The 20719-nt window shown below is 48.7% G+C and overlaps 1 protein-coding gene across 1 annotated transcript; it reads left to right on the top strand.

Annotated features, from left to right (window-relative positions):
• Positions 1–5338: 5338 nt before the first annotated feature.
• On the top strand, positions 5339–20639 carry TMPRSS6 (transmembrane serine protease 6). The gene is made up of 17 exons (XM_041481604.1): positions 5339–5486; positions 5663–5805; positions 5983–6050; positions 7287–7471; positions 10198–10239; positions 11082–11286; positions 11618–11754; positions 11964–12076; positions 12557–12666; positions 13746–13891; positions 14811–14909; positions 16857–16970; positions 17256–17372; positions 18103–18271; positions 18674–18945; positions 19628–19764; positions 20466–20639. Exons 1-17 carry the CDS (start codon positions 5339–5341, stop codon positions 20622–20624), a joined length of 2364 nt encoding a protein of 787 aa, XP_041337538.1. The 3' UTR covers positions 20625–20639.
• The last annotated feature ends 80 nt before the right edge of the window (positions 20640–20719 follow it).

Raw genomic sequence — 20719 nt, 5'->3', positions numbered from 1 at the left:
ACCTCAATGTCCTTCCTGTATTGAGCATCCCAAAACTGAAGACAGGATTTGAGGTGTGGCCTCTGTACAGGGGGATGATCCCTTTCCTGGTCCTGCTGCCCACACTATTCCTGATACAAGGCAGGATGCCATTGGCCTTCTTGGCCACCTGGGCACACCTGGCTCATGTTCAGCCACTGTCAACCAGCACCCCCAGGTGCTTTCCCACTGGGCAGCTTTTCAGCCACTCTTCCCCCAGTCTTCAGCACTTCATGGTGCTGTTGCGACCCTGTTACTAAAAGGACCTGGCACCTGGTTGAACCTCATACCATTTGCCTTGGCTCATCAATCCAGCTCCTCCAGACCCCTCTGCAGAGCCTTCCTACCCTGCAGCAGATCGACACTTCTGCCCAGCTTGGTGTCATCTGCAAACTGACTGAAGGGGAGCCCTTGTTCCCCTCATCTAGATTATCAACAGATATTAAACACATCTGGCCCCCATACTAAGCCTTGTGGAACACCACTGGTGACTGGCTGCCAACTGGATTTAACTCCAATTGCCACAACTCTTTGGGTTTGGCCATCCAGCCAGTGTTTCACCCAGCAAAGAGTACACACATCCATGCCATGGGCTGCCAGTTTCTCCAGGACAATGCTGTGGTAAGATAGTGTAAAAGGTTTTACTAAAGATTGGGTAGACAACATTCACAGCCTTTCCCTCTTCCACTAAGTGAAGTTCACCCTGTCACAGAAGGAGAGCAGGCTGGTCAAACAGGACAAGCCTTTCCTAAACCCATGCTGGCTGGGCTTGATCCCTTCGCTGTTCTGCACCTGCCATGTGATGGCACTCAAGGTGACCTGTGCCGTGATCTTCTGTGGCACCAAGGTCAGGTTGACGGGCCTGTAGCTCTCAGATCCTCCTTCCAGCCCTTTTTGTAGATGGGTGTCACACTGGCTAACCTCCAGTCACCTGGGGACCTCTCTGGCTAGCCAGGACTGCTGATAAAGATGAAAAGTGGCTTGGCGAGCTCTTCTGCAGTTTTCTCAGTGCCCTTGGGTGGACACCTTCCAGCACAAAAAGTTTGAGAGTGTCTAAGTGGCACAGCTGGTCACTAACTACTTCCTCCTGGATTCCAGAGGGCTTATTCTGCTCCCTGTCTTTGTCTTCTAGCTCAGGGGGGTGGGTACCCTGGGGACATCTGGTCTTTCTGTTAGAGACTGAGGCAAAGAAGGCATTAAGTAGCTCAGCCTCATCCTTAATGACAATATTCCCCTGCCAAGTCAAATAAAGGATGGAGCTTCTCCTTGACCCTCTTTTTTTATTAATGTATTTGTTATTTTTGATAACAGTAGCTAGATTGAGTTCTAGCTGGACTTTCTCCTTTCTAATTTTCTCTCTGCATGACCAAACCATACATCCGTACTCTTACTGAGTACATTTTGCTGCTGAGTACAAAACACCAGGTTTGCTTCTTTGTAAATAAAAAAAAAAAAAAATAAGAAATCCACAGTGTTTTTCTGTCCTTTGGGTGAGGGGAAATGATTAACAACTTTTCTAAACAGGGAACTAGGTAAAGTTTTGCTTGGACCAATATACCTTTAGTTCTCCTTCCTACTCCCTGCCCCAAGGGACTCAGACACCTAAAAAAGAAAGCCGAGTTAGAGGTGATCCTGTGGCAAGCTCCTGAGGACTGTCCTGCTAGCTCAGTATTTTTTTCACCCCCCATCCCCCCCTCGCTTTTTGTGAAAATGTTGACAGCTTTGGAGCTGGCAAGCTGTTAGCATGGCTTTCGCAGCCATGCTGGGTGTGAATGTGTGACACACTGCGGCAGGAAGTGCTCAGCGTCAGATCTGGCGATAACCGGACCTTTCTTCCAGGAAGACGAGATCATGTGGCCTCGTATGTGAGTAACGCGGGTTGTGAGTGCCAGAGTCATTGCACTCCCAGTGATTTGGGGACCTTTTGATGCTGGGCTCCCAAGAGCCTTTTGGAAATGTCACACGGGGAGCAGTCACACGCCGTGCTCTCCCCTCTCGAGCCCACGAGAACACGGCGTGCGGTTCGCAAACCCACAGAAACACGCTACGGCCGTGTCCCTCAGGACCAGAGGCAAAGCAAAGCTGAGCAACAGCACTGTTGTTCACCAACACATTGGTAAACCAAAACATTAGTTTTGGTGTGGAAAATATCAAGATAACAGCCACAGGCACGAGTCCTCTCTTTATCTTAAGCCTAGAGACAGCAAAGACAGCTGTCACATCTCTCATCTCTTTTCCAAGATACCTTGTTCATAAATAGATACCACTCTCAGCCTCCTCCCACACCTCTTCCTTTTTTTTGCTGTGGAGAAACAGAAAGCAAGGGGTACTTGCAGTAAAAAAAATTCCTCTGAAGTCAGATCTGATCAAGGGTTTGGGTCCTTGGTTGATTCAAAACCTGTGGTGATAGATGTGGTATGCTTGTTTAGATAGATCAGATTGAGATTCTACATTTTTTGTTCTGCTGAAGACACCAGAGAATTAAGATATTTCTTTTCAGGAACATTTAATTCAAAAAAGTAAGGTTTTTGGCGTTGAGAAATACCCTCAGATGGATTCTAACCCACTGTGGCAAGCCCCTCATAGTGTAAACTCAGAAAATCTATACATGAATGCATTTGTGCCTAAAGATGCCGCTTGTCCCTCATTATCTGTGGAAATTCTGGTTCAAAGTAACTTTTAAAAGTGAAATCAGGTCTCAAATCTCTTGAGTAGTTCTGAAAGCATTCCCAGTCAAACACTACAGCTTTCTACCTACATTGAATCTACTAGAATCCACCACGAGGTAACTACAGCAATGTCTTTTGGTCTTCATGCAGTCCCAGACTAAACCTAGCCCAGTGACAGAGATGAAAAATATCTATCCCTGCACAGCTGCCAACATGAGCCCAAGCAAGCCCTGACCCAAATAAGCTCAACCCCAGGTCGATGTCACTGGCTGGAGCTCAGCCCTGGGTCAGGAGCCACCCATTTATTGATAGAGTAACTCTGTTTTCTCTGCTCTAGCTGCAGTGTCTGCTTTCTGTGAAAAACAAAGGGGCACTTGCAGACCTGCAGGACTGTAAGCAGATCATGTAGGAAAGTAGCTGACAAGGACCTGTGGCTGGAAGAAAAGCAGATGCTGCAGGGAGATTTGAGTGGCCGTGCAGCTGAGTGTGGGGAGCCCAGTGTCAGGAGACTGGGCAGCGGGAAGTGCAAGAAGACAAGAGGGAGTCTCTGAGGCTGGCACTGAGAAGCACTGCGCTTTGCTTTCATCTGGTGAACGCTGTGGTAACCAGACCTGCTCTCTACTGCTGTCTTCCCTCCTTCCAGCCATCCACCCCTGCCAGCCAGCACCTGCTCCCTCCCTGTGCTGGGGAGCACACACCGATGGGACCAAAGAGGGTGCCTAGCAAATACAGCAGCTGCTCAGCAACTCCCCGCTCCCTGAGGAGGACACTGTAAGCGATCTGCACCAATCTCCTGGACTGCTCTTCTCTGCACAGCTAGAGGTGCTCCTACCTTGACTTTTTCTGGATTTCCCCTGCTCAGCTGCAGATCTTCTCCCTCTTTAAGCCTCCAAACCCTCCATTTCAGAAAAGAAAAAAGCCATTGTGCAGGGTGCGCTGACCCACTGCAGCAGGATGGTGCAGGACAAAGGCCGAGCTGAAGCGACATGGCACCAGGTCATTGATCACTGAGGAGACCTTGAGCTGGGTAAATAGATGTCCTGCTTCCTCCCCCACTCCCTGCAGGTGTGAGTTGGGGTGTGGGCCAGGTCTCACAGGCAGCAGCAGGCTTTAGAGGTAGGTCTGCAGCTCTGGGGGAACCCCCAGAGCCTGCCATCAAATCTACTAACAAAGAGGCTCTTCTGCTGCTTCCTGCCCTGCCTCCCCTGCCCCTCCACCTGCGGTCGTGTGCTTATGCCTGCTGTTTCTGAAGGGATGCTGTGGTAGTGGAGAAGTGCCCTTGCTCTCCTGGACTACCCAGTTTGGCTCCTTGAGGAGGAGACCCTTCCCAGGGGTTGCACAGAAAGGTGCCCCACAAGGAGCAAGGGAGGGCAGTCTGTGCTGGGCCTGTTTGTACTGCCTGCCCCTCTGGAAGGGTGTCTTAGGGCAAGTGGATGTGTGACTGCTTGTCTGAGTGTGGATGTTCAGCAGGTTGGGTTTAATGTTCTGGAGTGAGTTACTTGGTGCTTCCATTCTGCAAATGTGTTTCCAGGTTGCAAGGCAGCCTGGAGGGCTTGGGGCTCCATAATTGGGGGGAGGAGGCTGAAAAGCCCACTCATCCTTATCAAGTGATGCTCAGTGGCACCCACATGGGCTAAAACGTGCATGAGGCCAGCCACCTCTTCCCTCAGCTGTAGCAAGTCCCTCCCATGCACTCCTCTCCCCATGTTCACCACTGGGAGCAGAGATGACTCACAGACAGGACACAAGCATTCCACAAGACCTCCGTGTTCTCCTATGCAGATGCACCCTTTCCTCTCTAACTACAGAAACACAGAAAACTTTTGAGGGCAGGCACGTACTATGTGGTGGCAGAGGAAAGGAGGAGGAAAGTGGGTGACAAAACCAGTGTTAATGTGGCTCTCTTGGGCAATGGTATTTCTTACCCTCAGAGTGTGGGGCTGACAGAAGAGAAGCAGTCAGGAGGAAGCAAAAGAAGCAGCCTGGGGGAGATGAGGGGCAACAGAAGACAGAAGGTGTCCCCTGGCACAAGCAGGTGGTGGTGAAGGGCTGAACATTATTCAGGTGCTCTCTCCTCATTAGCTCAGCTATTGAGCCAGTGCCAACATTGGCTTTGCCTGGGAACACACGGCCTGGTGGGAATGGCAACGTTTGCTTACTTTTAGGGATCAAGATAAAAATGGCACAGCAGGCAAAGTGTAACTTCAGGTTCCCAGGCAGTGGCTGCTTTGTGCAGCTTTTGCTCACATTTCAGGTCACTGATTTTCTTCCACATTGATTTCCGGATCAAAAAAATACCAGTTTTAAAACAACTCCTGGCCTGGGAGGACAACACTTTTTTATTCAGAGAAATTCCTTATGGTACTAATTTGCACTTTTGACAGAAGCAAAACCCAGGGAATGCCTTTGAATACCAATGGATTACCAGGAGATGTAGACAAGACAGTGTCCTGGAAGCCTGTCTCCCACTGATTTAGTAGTTCTACTCACATTTGCTCTGAGCAAAGTCTTTGATGATTTGCACAGTGATCTCTTGAGGCCATAGATCTTGGGAGAGGAGGACAGATTTGGCATAACACCTTCAGAGAGGGTGTAAGGGAAAACAGAAAAATCAGCCTGACCCTGGCATGCTGTGTCACCAGACGCACCTGATGGAGGCCGAGGAACAGGAGGAAGACTCCAGCTCCCTCTCAAATGACAAATCAGAAACTAATTCACATCGCTGCCTCCGCTATGTGCCCCTTGGGATAGCCTTTCTTGTGCTGGCTGGAGCTGCTGCAGCAACCTGGTATTTCCTAGGTAAAAATTCACATGTTTTTTTCACCCCAGCAGGAGGTGGAGGGGGGGTAGTCAAAGCAATGCCCAGCCCAGAGCACATTAGTGACTCTGGGTGGCCTTTAGACAGCCATACACGGGGGTAACCCCCTCTTTCCCACCTATCACTGAGGTAACCCTGCAGTGTCCTCTCTCGGCAGACTACAGACCATGGCATCTGGAGCCATCCATCCTGCAGTTTTACTGCGGCAGCCTCCAGGTCCTCAACCGCCAGTACTCCCCGGACCTCGGGCACGTGGAGTCCAGAGCCTTCTGGGTGGAGTCAGCCAAGCTCCAGAACATGGTGAGGGCAGTTCCACGGACAGAGCAGCCTGAGGCTGCTCAGTGAGCAGAATGAGGAAGGGCTCAGGCACCCCCATCCAAGGGCAGGCTTGGTGGGCCTGTACAGCAAGAGGGGTGAAAAATGGGATCAGCCACTGTAACATTGGCCTGTAGTTGTCAGACAACGTTCTCGTTGCAGCTGATGGAACTGATTTGTGCCACAGAGCTGGGTCGCTACTACAACTCCAGCACGGTGTATGCCTTTGGGTGAGTAGCACCTGCAGCATATTTGCTTGTTCCTGTGTGAAAGCTTCCAGTAAATTGTACTCTGGTTTCACTGAAATCTGCCCATGACAAGCTTCTGCAGTCCCTGCCATGACCTCCAAGCTAGGCTGGACAGTCCAGATTCAGAACGGTTCCAGCATAATAGAGCTGGGGATATTCTGATGCTCCTCTTCATCCCAGGTCATGATGAAAAGCCAAAACTGAGAAATTTTTCAGAGAGACAAAAGTTCAAGAGAGTAAAAAAAAAAAAAAATCGTTGGGAAGAGATTAAAAAAAATTGTCTTGGCATTGTCAGTAGAAACCAAGCAGCTGGAAATTAATTTTTCTAATTCAAGAAAGCTATTTTATGGCCTGACTCTAGGCACCAGAAGGGAGAGGCCAGAATGCAGCATGGAAAAGTTATTCCCACCAAGAAGCCTGGACCACCTGAGAACAGGATAACAGTGGAATGGGACAGATGTGGGACTACAGCTTTGCAGGTCTTAACAGAAAATCAGGATAGCAGAAATTATTTCCAGATTGATGGTCATTTACTTCTGATTTTTTTCCTACGGAAAATCACACCCCTAAATTTGTCTTTTACCTAAGGAATATTCCAAGTTTGATGTAGTTCCATTTTCAACTGGGGAAAGAAAAGTTTCACTTACACATCTTCCTCTAGACTTTTACTGAACAAAGATGTGTTTCAACATCTCCTTGCCCTCCCCCAGCCAATTTTCTCTGCCAGCTGGTTGAACAGAACTTTCCCAGGCAGAGTTCCTGCAGCTTTAGCCTGTCCAGCATTAATGGGTTGTGGTAAGGTACCTGGTCATAAATCATCCACTTGTCACCACTGGGAGATGACACAGTGAAGTCTTGAGCTTCTCTTTTCAACCCCTGGTCAGTAGTACCCAAAAGTCATTTCTACGTGAAATGAGAGTACTCATTAGACTAGTCTTGATTAATTATCGTAATAATTTGAGCTCATATGGTCATCACTAAAGCCAGATGGCATGGAACGGCTTCTTCCCACAAAGCACTGACTCACACCATGAATATTGCAGCTCTCCTGCCCCACTCAGAGAGGTTCCTCTGGGTCACAGCAGCAGAGTTGGAAAATCTACACAGATATGTCTGATTTATGGAAAAATAGTGGGGAGGGTAATTCTCCAGGGTTTGTTTCTCCAGTAATTCTGGAGATGATGAGCAAGAATATTTTACATGTTCTTTCTCTGTTAGGGAGGGAGCTCTGACCTTCTTCTTCTGGTTCACCCTCCAAATCCCTGAGAGTCAGCAGAAGGAGGCAACTGCTGAGAGGGTAAACACAGTGCTACACCAAGAGCTCTCCACCAGCTTCAACAGCTCAGGCAGCCTGTCCTACCAGACGGAGTACAGGGTCAACCCAGACTCTCTGGTTCTCCTGGGTAAGTACCAGCTGCTGAGCTGTGGCCTGAGCAGGCAGAAATGCTCCACGACGTAGAAGGTTAGGAGAAAAGGCCAGGAGTCTATTGAAGGAGACAGAGGAAACCTGCAGAGGATGAGAGAAATAGGAAGGATCAGGATATACAATTTTATGCACTTTTTCCTGATAGAGAAGAACTGAAGTTTGATTAAAAAAAAAAAAAAAAAAGAAAAAGAAAAAAAATCCTTCCTTTGATAGATTAAAATTTTTGGAGATACACCGGACCATGATCAGATAGGTGATTCTTTTTTCATCCCTCAGCTTTGGCTTCTGTAGAGCAAGGTCTTAGACAGGTCATGACTTTGATCAGCCCAGCTTGAAAATACCAAGCACTTAGGTTTGCTACTTTCCTTTGGGAGATTATCCCAGACTGTTTGATAGAGAGAACAAAAGCAACATAACTGAGTCACCACTAAGTCTTCCTCTGAGACAAAGCACCATTGTCACTTCAGTTCCTGACATATGTTTTTAAGGATTATTTATTGTTGCTCACAGTGAAGGTCACAGCCTGTTTAAAAAGCCACCCATGCAAAACTGCTCCAGAGGAATTGTGAGGTAAGGGACTAGGGATGTATATGTAGTCAATGCATACAAGTCCAATGGAATTTATATTTGATCGTTGTAATGAGGCTTAAACTTGTCAGCCTACTCTGATCCCTCTTACAGAGTACCAAATCTCACAGGTTTTAAAATACACTGTGTTTCTTCTCCTCCTCTTGGGACTCCTATTTCCAAGTTTCTTCTTCCCATAAGATGTTAAATCTCCAAGTTGTTTGGGTTTTTTCCCTCCAGGCATGCGATCTTACATTATTCTAAGATGAAGCGTCTTTTATTATATCCTACCCATACTTTCTTTAACTTTTACCCCCACATCCCAATTGTTTTGTGGGTCATGTTTCAGTGCCTGTAAAGAAAATTCGATTTCCTCTAAATTATTTTCACTCCCTCATCCAGACCATCATTTTAAGGTCTTAGTCAGAAGATGCATTAGCATCTCATCAAGACATCTCCTCCCACAGTTACCATTAGCTCCTTACTTCTACTTATGATTTGTTTCCAACATACCAGATCCTATGCTCAGCCAATTTAAATGAACTTTCTTTACAAAGATATCACAAGGAAATATGCTAAATCCTTCCAAGTCAGCCCATCTAGCATTTTCCTTTTATTTGCTCACTTCATAATGCAACTCATAAACAAATAAAAATGATGGTGCCATAATTTTAGCTGTTCCCAGTTCCCTCTTATTTGCTTTGCATCTGTTTCACTGTTTTATTCATTTCAGCAGACCACACTTCTTTCTATTTTGGACTTGACACACCAGTTGTAGTTTATCCAGCTCTTTCTGCTTCCCCTAGTCCTTTCCTTCTCCAGTCAGAAGTACAGTCTGATAACTGAGACAAAAAGCCAAAAATTTCTTATACTGCTGGCCAGGGTGACCTCCAGCCAGTGACTTCACCTCTGGTTTCATTTGCCCTGTACAGTCAGAGTGAAGAAACAGCCGGCTAATAGCAGTCATTAGCCCTTCATTGATTTCTGGCAGAATCTTGCCGGCCTGCTTAGCTCTAAATTCTGCCTTGAGACAGAGAGCTGCAAACCATTGACTGCCACAGGAACTTCTCCAACATCTCCAGTGCTTTGTTTTTACTAACAGCTGCGCTCACCCCAGTATACACTGCCTTCCCCCTTCCCAGAAAATCGTTCAGGATTTGCTGTTCTCTACAGGAACTCGGTTTTATTACCTTCAGCTAAAGGAGTACTTACTACCAACTCTGCACTGACTATTCCCTACAGCACATGAGCTTGCCTAGGAGCCTGCCTTATGCCTGCAGGATCCTATTTTCCACAACTGTTTTTGCTATGACAAAACCACTCATCTCTCCCCACGGATTTGCTTGGAAGCTACAAATGACCAAAGCCCTGACCTAGGCAAACCCCCAATAACAATCCTCACACCCAGCTGACCTCACAGTGCCTTTTGTTTTGGCAATTATTCCCAGCAGCACCTGATCTCTGGCTGATTCCAGTTCAGCTGGAAGGCTGGAGAAAAGCCCAGCTCTCTTAAAGTGTTATTCACCCTGTGGCTGTTTTGCAGAGATTTGTAGCCCCTGATGGTCACTTTCTCTGCAACTCCCTTCTCCAAAGGTGGACTCTACAAGGATGTTGAGCAGCTCATTGCACAGTGGTCATCAAAAAAGAACACCTTCTCCACCCTCAGTGACTCCCATATTTTTGATTGGGCATTCTTTAAAGTGGAACAGCAGATGGTGAAGGCTCTGGGAAGTGGGGTTGTGCCCTGTGATGTGGCTGGCAGAGGAGGGGAATGACTGCCTGAAGCAATGCCCAGCCCTTCTGGGAAGGGGAAGAGGTGCTGGAACAGCATACCAAAATGGGCAAGGAAAAAGGCAGAGAAGTCCCTGCTGGTCTGGAAAGCAAGAATTAGGGCTGTTGGATTTGGGTCAGGGGCAGAGGAATTTCCCAGAGAGATGGGCTGGGGAAGGCATGACTGAAATAGGTTCCTGAGAGCAGACAGAGAAGCATCTGGAGCATGCCACATGCTGAAGCTGTAAGTGAGCTAGTTACAGAAGGACTGGAGTCCTCACCTACCATGCTAGGTGGTCAGATTATCTTTTTTTAATCCAGTTTATATTTTTGTTTATCTTCCTTCATATATTTTCTTTCTAACAGAATCCAGTGTGAGAGACATAGTAGTGCTGCAATCCACTCTGGGTAGGCTACCTTCTCCTTTCCTTTTGAGTTCATGACTTTATGGGAGGGATTTTCACCAGGAACAGAAAGCTTGTTGGCCTCCTGGAGTTGTAAATCCTGGGAAGGGGAGAGTAGGAGCAAGGAAGCACCAGTGCTGCTGCTTGGCCTGATCCAGACTACCTGACTGCTATGTACTGGATGGCTCTGGCAGAGATGCCAGCTGCCAGGGGCAGTGCAGCCACCTCAGACTTGTCCTGGTCCTAATGAGAGCTGTGAAACAGCTGGCTATACTGGTACCACAGTGCTGATTCCAGGCCCCATGCAATGCTGCTGACTGGGGTGGGGGTTTCCTGTTTGGCTCTGCACTGGATGTGCCTCATTTAGGAGTCTGTTGTCTTGGCAATGTTTGAAGATGCAGTTAGTAATTTCAGGCAGTGTTGTAAGTTCTCTGTCTGGCAGCTTGTGTTAGATATGCTATTAGAAGCTCACCTTTAAGCTGATATTTACTCAAAAATCCTGGTGTGAACGTCTTCTGAAACCTGGAATTCAGATGAGGGAGATCTAAAGCCAGGAAGAATATGGGGCTGAGGAGAAAGAGGTGAAAAAGTAAATAAAGCCAGTGGAAGATAACTGTGCTGTGCTGATATTTAAAGCCTGACGTAGAGTTAGGTTAACCAAGGAAGAGGGGATAGTTCTTAGAGAAACTGGGGCAATGGTACAAAAGGATCAGTGCCACCACAACATACGTAAAAGTAAACCGAGATCACTGGGATGAGTCAGCCTTACCCTAAAAAAGGGCTTACACTGATATACCAAGCGACAATCCCGTCTCTTAATTTCTCTTACAACCACGTCTATTTCAGGTTGCTACAGGTACAGCTATGTCCAGGAGGATGATGTCCTAAGGCTGGAGGGCCCTGACTACCTGGCCTCCAGTTGTCTTTGGCACCTCCATGGCCTCAAGGGCTACATGATCAAGCTACGCCTGGAGTGGACTCTGCCTGACTGCAGGGACCGCCTGGCAATGTACGACGCAGCCGGGCCCCTGGAGAAACACCTCATCACCTCGTAGGTAGCTCTTGAGCAGGGAGGACACGGTGGGGAAGGCAGGCAGGATGGCATGACACACCACAGCAGGGGAAGGTGTCAGATGACATCAGAGGAGATTCTTCTTGATGTGCAACCTGTCTGTTGTTGGTCAGCTGAGGTCACTGATGTGGGATATGTCTTTAAACCGTGCTGCAAGGGCTGTTGCTGTTGGCCCTTTGTTTGGTTCAGATAGTGCCTTACAGCGGCTGTGTGTGGATCACACAGATATCCATTGCCTCTCTTTCTCATTCTTGTCTTTCATTTGTTTATTGCTTGCTTCACTCCCATCCTTTAATCTCTTTCCCCTGAGGATCTACGGCTGCAGCCGGCAGGAGCCCATCGTGGAAGTCCTTTCATCTGGCCCTGTCATGTCCATCGTGTGGAAGAAAGCCATGTACAGCTACTATGACCCCTTCATCCTGTCCGCACAGGCAGTGCCCCTCGGAGGTGAGGAAGGCTGGAGGAGAGTGACTATAGTTACAGGGAGAAGATAGGTTTTCTCCTACAGTATCACAGCTCCTAGAGGTCCTGCATCCCTGTTAGGGATAGAATTCATTCTGGTTTGCAGGGGCAGTCAGTAAGAGGCAGATTACATGGCCTCCCCAGGCTGAGGCTGAGCTGACAGAAAGCAGGGCTTTGAATGTCCATATTTACAGCTTGTGAAGTGAACATAACTCTGCGGGAGAGCCTGGAGCTGCAGGGGAAGATCAGCACCCCACACTACCCCAGCTACTACTCACCCAACACGCAGTGCACCTGGCACATGACGGTAAGAGCCAGCTCCCACAAGAGCATCCACTCTGTCCCCAAAACCCAGGCAGCACTCTGCACATTGTGGGGGTACGGCCAGGGCTCTCAGTCAGATCATCATGAGAAGCAAGAAGAGGGTGAGAGCCTGCCCAGCTTCCACATGAGGTGTGTTTCTGAAGGGGAAGAAGTCTAATTGCATGCCAGCACAGAGATGCTGTAGCTGAGGTGGAATCTGAAATCTGATCTCCAGGGGTTTCTTCAAAACAGAGCCAGATTGATAAGAATTGATAAGAATTGCCAAGCTTTGATACCAGCAGCAGAGCCACCCTGAGCTGTGGCACGGCTCCAGTTTAGAGGGTTCTTCATTCTCACCTGCAGTGTGGTCAGAGACATCTGGCCTTCACATTTGCTCTGCTTGTTTCTGACTTGGGGAGTGTGCTGCAACACTCCTAGGAGCCATCTGCCCTCTGCCCTCTGCTCTGCACCACCTTGTCTGCAGGTCCCATCCCTCGACTATGGGGTCACCCTCTGGTTTGATGCCTACGAACTCAGCAGGCAGAAGCATGACCTGCCCTGTACCCAAGGCCAGTGGATCATTCAGAACAGAAGGTGTGTGGCAGGGTCCTGGTTTCTGTCTCTCACTTCCCACCCGGGATAAAACTGGGATTAAACCTCTTCAGGCTCCCTGCTCACTTCAGCCACCATATGTGAGGAAGAAGAGCCATACACTGAGCTCTTCAGTGACCACTCTTTGTGCTGATGCCTCCTGCTTTTCTGCTCATCTTGTTCACCCTCTACCCAGTGAACACATTTCTCACAGATTTGCTTCGAGCTACCAACCTGCTTTTTCTGTCTTGCTGTTTGCATCAGGCTTCTTAGTTTTCTCCTGTGTGTGTAACCTTGGTGTCCTCCCACGTCTCCTGTGTTTGCAAATCTGCCTGTCACCACCTCTGCAATATTATCTGTGTGTGCCATTGCCTTGCAGCCACCTCCGTACAGATCTTCCCCTTAGCTCCATATCCTCCTGCTTTGACTGCAGCCATTTCCCCTGCAGGACTTCCCACAAACAGCATCCATATGTAGCTGGGGCTACTGCTCACCACTGCCCACAAAGGATGGTGCAAAGGATGGAGACCTGTTGTGCTCCCAGCTTCTCAAAGCAGGCTCTGAGACAGATGGACCTATAGCTTTTGTTTTTCCTCCCACTTATTGCAAAATTGCCTGTTTCCCCCCAAAACCTCCCCTGACCCACCTCATTAGTGACTTCTCCATGGTTCCTGTATGGGTAACTTGTCTTCCTAGGAAGGATCTGATCCAAAAGTTATGTTACCCTGGCTTACGATTTCCACTTTTTCTCTCCCTGCCTTTCTCTCTTAAACTGTCAGTGCCACAGTTTCTACGACATGGCTTCTTCAGGAAGATGAGGAAGGAGAATCTCCTTACACTATAAGAACTGGACTGCTTTGCATGGCCTGATCTCAGTGCTTTCCAGAAAGCAGGAAATGTCCAAAGATAGGAGGGTCCCTTTGGACTCTGTATCTCCTGCATACAGGCATTTTGTATTCCTAGTTTGCCCACAGCACCCCGTCTGTGTGACCCCCTTCCCACCCCAGCCCCACAGAGCCCCCTTGCCCTGCTTTGTCTCCCACCTCCCTGTCCAATCCACCTCGCCTGTGTTTGCCCCTCAGGTTGTGTGGCCTGCGGACCCTGCAAGCCTACGCTGAGCGGATCCCAGTCACATCTTCTGCTGACATCACCATCACCTTCACCTCGCAGATCTCCTTAACTGGCCCTGGCGTGCAGGTGGCTTACAGCCTGTACAAGCAATCTGACCGTAAGCTCAGGTTCTTCCCTGCTCCTTTGTGGGGGGACCAGCAGCCCCTCTGCACTTGGCTTGTGCCGGGAGAAACACAAGGCAAAGCCTGGGAGCCCTAGGTGCCATCCACCCTTCAGGAAGATGCTCACAAATCAGTGATGCACCAGTGATCCCCCCAAAAGAAGAGGCAATTATGTGCAAAGTTGTTTCTGCCCATGTGACCCTGCCTCTTGTGGCCAGAGCATCCATGCAACAAAACCCAAGGTCACAAAATTGCCTAAAATCTTACCCTTGTGTCAACATCACAGACTGGCCTTGGGAATTCAATGAGAAAGCATCTCTTCTTGAAGCAACATTTGTTTTGATTGCAAGATCTCTTAGAGAGAGCTGTTTCCTGCTCACCTTGGAATCCGTGCAAACAAGAGATAAATAAAACCACATGCAAATACACACATATGCAAATGCCACCCACAGTCTGTCTTTCCAAGGTTTCACCATCTCCCTCCTAAAGGGTGCCAGTAATGCACACCAGTCCCTGAATGCATCACCTGTCAACGTGTCTAACAACAACCCCTTCAAGGTCCCACGTAAGTTTTGATAGCAACTCCAAAGAGCCTGTTTCAGCTTTCCCATGGCATTCAGGAGACATGAAACAGCCGTGATCCTGACATATGGCATGACAGACAGGTGGTTGTCCTGGATATTGCCCATTGATACCATGAAAAACAGTGAAAGCCCTCTTTCCCCTGGTGCATATCCTGGCTCCATATGTCCCTCTTAAGAGCAGATGACATGGCAGATTTTGGGGAGTGCAGTGCACTTCAGCAGCACTCGTGTGGTATGGGGGGTGTGCAGTTCCACCGTTTCAAGCCATGGTGCTCTGCTGCCAGGAGGTTTCCAGTCGTTGGGGACTAATTACTCTCTTTCTGTTTCACAGCCTGTCCTGGGGAGTTTCTGTGTTTGGTGAATGGGTTGTGTGTCCCAGCCTGTGATGGGATCAAAGATTGCCCCAATGGGCTGGATGAGAGAAACTGTGGTAAGTGATTTCTTCTCCCTGCTGGTCCCTGGTCTCAGCAAGACACAGTCCCTTGCTCCTCGAAAGGCAGGGAGAGATGGTGAGGACGTGGGTGACCAAGGCACAGCCTTGTACCTCAACTTCAGAAACTTAAACCTCGGTGCCCTTGAAAGTCTCATCCCACTGCTCTATGGCTTTAGCCTGCTCTGAAAAGAGCAGTATGCTTCTGGCTGCTGTCACAGCACAGCCTTCCCGGGAGAGTCCCCTAGTAGCAAGAGCACCAAGAATTCCAGGCAGCCTGAAAGAAACCCTCTACCCAAGCTGTTCCCCCACCTTGTCCTGCTTTCCTCCCACCCAGGGTCTGAAACCAACCTCAGCCCTGGCCTACAGCCCCCTCTGCTGTCACACCCCTCAGCATCCCCCTCCCTTGCTCTCACTTCCCCAAGCCCACCTGACACCCTTCTTTCTCCTCTTTTCCCCCAGGCCATTTGTGACACTTCATCTGTACAGATCCTCACACATATATTTTGCTCCAGTTTGGGAGCATCAAAGTCCTTGATCAGCCTCAATCAGTTCTTCATGCCAAAAGCAATTAGTGCTGATTGAGGCTCCACTCTTAGCATCTCAGAACTCCTGCAGAGCCCCATTCTCATAGGTACAGCAATTCAGGCTTAGACATGGTATTAGACACCTAATTCATCTATTCTCTCACCTCTGGTGTGATCGGGGGCCTCATCATATTGCTGCCACCACTAAGTTTTCATTAGTTGTTTTATACAGATGGTTTTTTTCACAGATAAATAGCCCTGAACCACTGGAGAGAGTGGCCATTTTGAAAGATTCAGAGGAAGGTGTAGGAAAAGTCTAAAGTGAAAGGAAGGAGAAATCTTTCTAAGGAAGCCTTAATTCAGTGCTAGAAATGTGACAGCTCACGTAAGATTGCTGAAGTTGGGTTTTGTATTGTCTGCAGTGTTGCTGACAATGTGCTCTGTCCCATCATCCAGCTGTCTGACATCAGGGTTTGCATGCTTCCCTCCTGTAGACATGGATACATTTGCATCCTTATGAATATCTAATATTTTCTTGAATCTCAGTATCTTCTTGGCCCCAGGGATATCATGTCATTCAGTTCCACAGATTGGCACAGACCAAGACTGACAGAAATCCCTCACTTCCTCAGTGTTTTCCAACATTATATTTGAAAAAGAAAATAGAAACATTATTATTACCTTCCTTTCTTATGTTCTTGCCTCTAGTGGATCTCTGATTATTCACTTTATGTTGGTATGGAACAATCCCTGTCTTTAAAATCAAAGTTCAAGTTGCCTCAGACCTTCACGTGCCTTTAGTCATCTAGAAGCTTCATGCTATTAATGAAAAAAATATAGTCATTGCAGTAAGAAAATGGTACACACAAACAGAACAAGTTCCTGCTATGGAAATCTGAGAAGTCAAACTCTTTGGTGAGCAGGCAGCTTAGACACATCTCCATCTCCAGTGTCCACCAGAACTCATGGACATTGCGGAATCCTTTGTTGTTCAGGACTCAGCTGCAAGGGGAAGTGCTGGTCTGTATGCAACAGTGACCCATGAGCTGGGGTTGGCAACAAGGCAGGAGGAACAGTGACCTCACCAGACAGGATGCAGTCCTACAAAACCCTAACAAGGCAAGCAGACCTGGACTGGTGGTGGTAGCTGAAGAGTCCATGGACCCCAAGACAAGTGCATAGTGCTGAGGTGGGTCTGAGGCCAAGACAAGAAAAGTTAAGTCAGCAAGAGTGAAGTGTAAGACAGAGTGAAGGCATACCTACAATGCAGATCAGGCAAAAGCTACACAGCTGCACTATACCAGGGCTAGTCTTAAGCACAGCTTATGAGGTGGGGGAAGAGGCTGCAGAGACTCCAGGACTTATGACCCTGACCTCGCACCTTGTCTGCCTGATTCCCATGTGCTTCCCTCCTGTGCAGTGTGCCCTGCAAAGTTCCAGTGCCATGAGGACAGCACTTGCATCGAGTTCAGCAGGGTCTGCAACCAGCAGCTGGACTGTGTCAACGGGAGTGATGAGGAGCACTGCAGTGGAGGTAGGGAGGGGTCAGTGCTGGGATGACAAATGCCCACCCCTGTGTTCGAACCAAGGCTGTCTGTAGAGTACTTCCCGCATGTGACATAAGGGCACCATCTAGGACTTAGCTCACCCAGCCTCCTCACAATGTTTGTGAGCTGTTTGTTTGTTCAGGAAATTCCCTGTCATCATTTATGGAGTTCCCCCAAGCTCTCTACTGCCCTTTCTCCTCATTTAAAGGACTTCAGGCTGCATCTACAACCAGCTGCCCTCTCTCAGCCTTGGCTTCCCTTCCTCTTTGCAGGGGTTCCCTGCAGTCCTTTCACCTACCGCTGTGAAGATGGGACCTGTGTGAAGAAACCCAACCCCCTGTGTGACACCACTGCAGACTGCAAGGACCTGTCTGATGAGAATCACTGTGGTGAGGAAATGATCAGCCACGCGGCAGGCAGGTTCAGGATGACACGTAGCTGCAAGTTGCCCCATTTTCTCCCACCACCCAGAAGAAGCACCCACACTCCCTTGTTCCACCACCTTCTCCCCACCTCAGTCCCACAGTACCAGTGCCCCTGCTCCACCCTGCAGTGGCAGGGACAGCAGCAACAAGCCAATTCTGTGCTGAGTGCGAGAAAGCTCTTGCTCTTTGTACAGCTGCTCCCTGCCTCCTTCAGGCAGAGGCATCAGGCCAGACAGATATGTCTCACAGGCCAGGTTCAACCCACAGGCTGCCTGTTTGACCACTGTGTTGGCTTATATGCTATTGTACAAGGCTCCAGCCAGGAAAATCACCCAGTGGTCTGCATGGCCACTGGCAGGGAGAGAGTTAATGTTTTGATTTCCCTACTTGTTTTTTTTCTGGAATCTCAGTAGGCAGTGAAGGGGAATGACCAGGAGGGTTTCCTGACAGCACAGCAGTTAGCACAGTCAGCATGCTGCCCCAAAGGCATTCCCAGGCTGCAGCTGGAGGTGGGGAATGCTGGGAGGGAGTGCTCACTAGACCTGTCCTGGGCAGTACATAAACTATGTGCTGGCTGGGTAAGACAAGCAATTAGATGTCAGACTCTTCAGTCAACTAAATAGGAAAGGAAGGGCAGGCACAGTATTTCATGTTCCCTTCCTTCCCTGAAGTACCTGCTATGTCTCCTCCTCAGACTGTGGGATGCAAGCCCCTCTCAACAGGATTGTGGGTGGTACGAATTCTGTGGAAGGGGAATGGCCATGGCAGGCCAGCCTCCAAGTTCGGGGCCGCCACATTTGTGGGGGAACACTCATTGCTGACCGCTGGGTGGTCTCAGCCGCGCACTGCTTCCAGGATGAGAGGTAAATGGAAAAGGGAGGTGCTGGATAGAAAGATTTGCATTGCTTTCCATGTCATGCATGATGGGAGGCTCTTCTGACTGATGAAAATGTCATGGGGCAGCTGCACTCCTCCTCTGGCACGTCAGCCATGGTTCTCCATGGCTTGGAACTGAAGAAAGGGATTTGGATATATGCAGTATTATCTGGTGGTGTGCAGGGGAAAAGGGGCAGTGCTGGGATTCGCACAGCAGCTTCGAGGGGGCAATGATGGCAGAAGATGCTGCACAGCTCCACCTTTGTTTTGGCTCTGTGTTGTCCCCATGCTGTCACAACGATGGAGATGTCAGCATGTGCTAGGATGGGGATAGCATTACCTGCAAAGTGTGCCCTTTGGGTCCCATGCTCCTCTGCTGCATCCTACAGGCTGGCCTCCCCCTCCATCTGGACCGTTTACTTGGGTAAATACTTGCAAAATGCCACCGGCCATACAGAGGTGTCCTTCAAGGTTATCCATCTTTTTCTCCACCCTTATTACGAGGAGGACAGCCACGATTATGATGTGGCCCTGCTCCAGCTGGATCATCCTGTGATCATCTCGTCCTTAATCCAGCCCATCTGCCTCCCTGCTCCATCTCACATCTTTGAGCCTGGCCTTCTTTGCTGGATCACTGGCTGGGGGGCCCTCAAGGAAGGCGGTAGGTTCAACATCTCTTGGTGGCCTACTGCAGCAGTGCTGATGCAGAAACATAGGTTCAGATGTGTCATAGGCAGAACAGGCTTCTGTTCATCCCAAAACATTGTGCCTCCTTTACTCCTTCTGATTTTGGGTAATAGGTTGACCAAAGTTACCTGTTGAGTGCCCTGAAACCTCATGTGGAGAGGCAGGCATGGCAGTCTGGTAATCTGTATGGGGACTGTGTGTGTTTCTTCATTCAAAGACTAGAATAGTCCTTCAGGTCAGCTTAGTGCCTTCACCCACTTACAGACTTGTTCCAGCTGCTTCCGAATTGGAAACACTCAGGAGACTATACAGAACTAGACACTCCTGGTTTGTACTCTTAGACAGAAGAGCCTAACATCCATTTCAGTGAGAAACAAACCCAAGACTCTGACAACCCAGGGATTTCCCCAAAGCAGAATACTCCTTGTCCCAAAAGCTGAAGTGCCCACAAAATATCCCTGTAGGGAAAGGAGTGAAGGGGAATTTTATGCCTTCCACACAGAAAAAGTGCTCTGCTGAAATTCAGAGACTGTGATGCCAGTGGAGAGCAGAACAGAAATTCCAGTGGCAGGTTTCAGCATGCAGTGAGGTAGGCATGAGCTAGAGAAAGTTCCACCATAGCTCACCTGTGCTAATTTTGGTGCTTTACTTTTCAGGGCATATCAGCAATGTTCTGCAGAAGGTGGATGTGCAGCTCATCCAGCAGAACATCTGCAGTGAGGCTTATCACTACATGATTACTCCCAGGATGCTGTGTGCTGGGTACTACCAGGGCAAGAAGGATGCCTGCCAGGTGACAGAGTAGTTGTGGGATCAGGGTTGACTACCAGAGGTGGGATGTGTCCCAAGTCTCACAAATGCAATCCACAGCCTGAAATGAGGGAGGAAAGACCATATAAGGTCACTTTCCCAACACTTCCTCTGATCTAAGCAGCCAACAACAGCTCTCATGACCCAGCATCCTTGCCTTAGACAGGAACCAAACACAGTTAAATTATCCTTTTCTCATTTCAGCCCATTCTCCACTCTACCTCCCACTTTCAAGTCAGGTGACTACATCAGTCTCTTACACTCTCAGCCTCTTTAGCACCTGTCATACACAGTAACCTGTGTGTTCCTTCATTACTATTAATCTCAAGGAATTCCTCTTTGCTATCCCTCATGGAATCCAGTTAAATTCCAACAATTATCCTTGCCTGCCATGTATTTGGAAATGCTATACGGACCAGGAGGAATCAGTAGCACAATCAGCTTTTTGGGGATCTAGCGGAGGGGAAGGAATTTGCACGATGAAGGAATACCTATGTTTGCCCTGGAGACATCAAAAGATGTACTTTTGACATCTGCCTAAAGTACAAGGAATGTTGCAGATGTCCCAGGCATGAGTTGAGGGGATACAGGGATCTGTATACAGAGGGGCTCAAAGACAATGTAATCAGGCAGCAGCAGAAGCTGGTGGATCACCACCACTTTATTTTACTTTTCTTTTTCTAGGGTGATTCTGGAGGTCCACTGGCCTGCAAAGAACCCAGTGGCAGATGGTTTCTGGCTGGTTTGGTCAGCTGGGGAATGGGATGTGCACGTGCAAATCACTACGGAGTATACACCAGGATCACTCAAGTGCTGGGCTGGATGAACCAAACCATGAGCTGAGAAAAGTGCATCTCTGTCTTCTCCCCATCACACCTACACTCACATGGCACTCATTCCTGATCTTGCTCACTTGCCTCCCAAAGAAAGAGAGTGTG

This window comes from Pyrgilauda ruficollis, unplaced genomic scaffold (genome assembly GCF_017590135.1).
Source record: "Pyrgilauda ruficollis isolate IOZ18807 unplaced genomic scaffold, ASM1759013v1 scaffold56, whole genome shotgun sequence".
Taxonomy (NCBI): Eukaryota; Metazoa; Chordata; class Aves; order Passeriformes; family Passeridae; genus Pyrgilauda; species Pyrgilauda ruficollis.
This window is presented reverse-complemented; position numbering and strand designations above follow the sequence as displayed.